The sequence below is a fragment of the Haplochromis burtoni genome, unplaced genomic scaffold, assembly GCF_018398535.1.
Source record: "Haplochromis burtoni strain Fernald_Lab_line unplaced genomic scaffold, NCSU_Asbu1 Contig_113, whole genome shotgun sequence".
Taxonomy (NCBI): Eukaryota; Metazoa; Chordata; class Actinopteri; order Cichliformes; family Cichlidae; genus Haplochromis; species Haplochromis burtoni.
In genome coordinates, this window is record NW_024582474.1 from 1112197 (window position 1) to 1116153 (window position 3957).

Here is a 3957-nt window from a genome sequence, read left to right on the forward strand (position 1 = left end):
AGCACCGGCACCGTTTCAAAAGTACCGATTTGGCACCGGTATCGGATAAAACCTAAACGATACCCATCCCTATAGACAACTCTATCAGCTTTCCACCATTTGTTGTTACAAGTGATATATCACTCATTTCATACTTACATTCTAACAAACAGTGACTGCCTGGAAGCGATGCCAGGGGAGGAGTATTTCTCCACCAAGGCCAGAGTGCTGAAACCAAACTTGTGTATTGGCTCATTGGAGTCTAGCGGAGGGAAGTCAGTGTCTACCTCGCCATCATCTTCAGCAATGTGAAGGCAATAAGCATTCACATTTTCACTGTTGGATATGTGGTGGAAGGATTTGGATATAGAGAGACAGAAAAAGTGTGTTACAAAGAAAAAGACATCCTGTGAAATGTAGCCGTTTTATTTTTTTTAGCCATTTTGTGCTCACTTGAGTTTGGGTTCTCGTCCCTCGCTTGTGTATTGCCAACAGATAAGTCCAATGAGGTCATGGACACGGGCATTGGCGATGGTCACCACTGTCATTGGATGTACTTTCTCCTGAGTCATTTGCATTGATAGGTAGACGTCTATCTTTTTTGTAGCTGTGGTGCCGATGTGGCCCTAAAAGTGAAGAGAGGATTGTGCAGTAAAAAAAACCCCAAAACATTACATCGAACAAACACACAAAACATAGACAAATATTAACTTATTGTTTTTCAAATAAACACTAACAGGCAAGTTATAGTTTCCACATCCACAAGGCTGCTAGAGTCAGCATGGGTCAAAGTGATGTACATTTTGTCATCAGATTAGATCATTAGCACAAGCACGTTCGTATGTCTGTCAATTTTGTGGCTGCGCAGATTCACCTGCTGCGAATGCTTGATAGCACCATATGCCTTTGAGGCAGACTTCAAAACACAAAGCTGATCCTATAAGTCCTACCAGACAAATGAAATTATTTATTTCTACTGTGGCATTCTACCATCAAATGCCAAAGGAGAAATAAATACACAATTAGATTGAAACTGTGCTGTGATTATTTGGGTAATAACTTCAATAAAATTTATAACTGCTTATTTAGTTAGAAACAAAATTTTCAACCTGAATTGAGTGAAAATTGAGTACTGTCCTGACTATCATGATATATGGAAAAACCTATACAAAGAAAAAGCTTATCAATTCTTGAAGAAAATCAAATTGAAGACAGGTTTTCCCCACTCTACAAAACTGGATTCAAATCCTATTATTTAATGTCCAAATAAACCTAAATAAAATGTTGAATAATTCACCTTGCCATCAAATTTAGAGTATTCATTGAAGGGATTATTGAGCTGCTGGGGACACTGCTCAAGCCTCAGTGACAAAGTGGATTTTGTTCCAGTTGTCTGCGGCCTGTCTTTAAAGTTGCGCTTTTCAAACAGAGACCCCAGATCTTCCACTGCACAGAACACACAGAAACAGGAAGAAAAAAAAAAAAAAGAGTTAACGTATACTGATGGAGTTTTGTCAACTAAAGAGCTTTTGTGTCTGAATCTAAACACATTATCTTAGAGGTTTTGCTGAGAATTTAAGGAGATTTTATCAAACAGCTCGTGTTAATACAGTGTGAAAAAACATCTGACCATTTCCCGATTTCCTATTTTTTGTATGTTTGTCACACTTAAATGTTTCAGCTCAGCAAACAAATATCAATCTTAGACAAAGATAACCAAAGTAAACACAAAATGCAGTTTTTAAATGAAGGTTTTTATTATTAAGCGGGGAACAATTCCAAACATACATGGCCCAGTGTGAAAAAGTTATTGCACCCTAAACCTAATAAGTGGTTGGGCCACACAACAACAGCATTTGCAGCAACAACTGCAATCAAATGTTTGCAATAACTGACAATGATTTTTTTTTTTCCAGCAATGTGGAGGAATTTTGGCTTACTCATTTTTGCAGAGTGGTTGTAATTAAGCCACACTGGGAGTTTTCGAGCATGAACCGCCTTTTTATGGCCACCGAATCTCAGTTGGAATCAGGCCACTCCAAAGTCTCACAACAGCAAGGTGGACTTACTGTTGTGTTTTAGATCATAGTCCTGCTGCAGAACCTAATTGTGCTTCAGCCTGAGTTCAGGAACAATTAGCCAGACATTCTCCTTCAGGATGTTTTGGTAGAGAGCAGAATTCATGGTTCATTTACCACAGCAAGTTTTATGGGTCCTGAAGCAGCAAGACAGTCCAAGACCATCACATCACCATGATATTTTACTGTTGGTAAGATGTTCCTTTTCTGAACCTCTGTATGACTTTTTGATCCACCACCCTGTAATAGGACACACACCTTCCAAAAAGTTCAACTTTTGTCTAGTCAGTCCACAGAGCACTTAGCCAAAGGTCTTGGGGATTGTCACGATGTTTTCTGGCAAAACTGAAACGAGTCTTTATGTTCCTTTTGCTCAGCAGTGGTTTTCGTCTTAGAACTCTGCCATAAACACATTCATTTAGAAACTGTATTTTGTTTACTTGTGTTATCTGTGTTGTGTTATTTGTTTGATGATCTGAAACGTTTAAGTGTGACATATAAATGCTTCAGTATATATTACTAATGAAGTGGTCTGTGCCCTGTGGCAACAGAATATTTGATGTCATATTTTAGACAAAATCATTTGAACATGCAGATCCTCAGCAAACTACGTAATCAGAATGACATTAAGGGATATAAATGACAAGCAAAAACAACGTTTGTAAAACATGGTGTTACAAAGTTTGTAAAATGTGCAATTTAAAAAAGTAAAGGTATTTAGAAATGACTAGGAACAGTACCTGACTGGGAGGACGCCCTCTCTTTCCACTGAATGTTTTTGCATTTGATTTGGTTCTGTCGTTCTTTTCTTAGTCTTTCAAGTCTTTGGGCTACAAAGAAAGGACAGCTGGTCATTAACTTCATTGCATACAAAAACAGAGTCACTCAAACTTAGTTAAACAGACAACAGATCATCATTTACGACACATCATGAAAATTATTGTAAATTCCTGTAAACAACTGATTCTATAGAATGTAGATCATTGAACAGTCGTTATTTCCAACCACAGAGGATGTCATTGCTCTCCAAAAGTTTGATTCAGTTGACTTTACCATTTTATTACACATGTAACAAGCATAGCCGGTATAATGAAATTTGCAATATGTTGTTGTATGTTATTGTGCAGAAAGCAAAGTAAGATAAAACACAGAATAAGATAAAAGATTTAAAAAGGAGGGAAATTCAAATGCATTACAATATCATACAATAAAATACAGAATAAGATGTATATAAAATATAGGATTAGTAACTTATTGCTAGTCTGTTATTGCTGAAGTGGCGGCATATCACAGTTTCAGATTCAGTCATTGTGTATAATATAGTGTATGAATGTGTGTTTAATAGAGTCCATTTGATAAAATACTTACGAAATATGGTCAGAGATAGAGTTACACTCATGTCGGATGCAACACTTTTAGATGTCTTTGATGACAAGTTGCTGACAGTTACACTATTAACACTGTGCTCAGCTGCTTTTACTACCCACTGCAGGGCCCTTTGACCAACGGTCGCCTAGTTACCATACAACACTGTTATGCAAGATGTTATAATGCTTTGTACAGTGCAGTAGGAGATGCTACCAAGGTATTTTTCAACCTCCTCAGAAAGTGTAGGGAATAGGGATTATTGACATTTTTGTATCAGACAGAAGGTGTATCTATAGAAAATGACATAGATTAAGGAATTTAAAGCTTGTTGCCTGTTCAGTTTCTGCAGTTGACGAAAACTGGGTTTTCTTTGCATTTGCTGGACAAGGTGAAATAATTTCATTACCAGCTTAGAAAGGAAAGAGGTAGTAATGGTACGGAGCTATAATCATTAAGTAGTGTTTAAGGGCAAAGTGAAGTAAACTGGTTACAGAGATCATACAAATCCACTATTCTTAAAATCAAAAATTCT

The 3957-nt window shown here is 37.0% G+C and overlaps 1 protein-coding gene across 2 annotated transcripts in view; it reads right to left on the reverse strand.

The window, feature by feature from the left end:
* The window catches only part of mapkap1 (MAPK associated protein 1), a 21617-nt gene that overhangs the window by 8594 nt on the left and 9066 nt on the right, over positions 1-3957 (reverse strand). For both annotated transcript variants that reach the window (XM_005928991.3, XM_042223522.1), the window contains 4 exons: positions 2798-2887; positions 1277-1425; positions 433-605; positions 139-315 (listed from right to left, as the gene is read on the reverse strand). In XM_005928991.3, coding sequence (XP_005929053.1) covers positions 139-315; positions 433-605; positions 1277-1425; positions 2798-2887 — 589 coding nt within the window. The remainder of the gene's footprint in view (positions 1-138; positions 316-432; positions 606-1276; positions 1426-2797; positions 2888-3957) is intronic.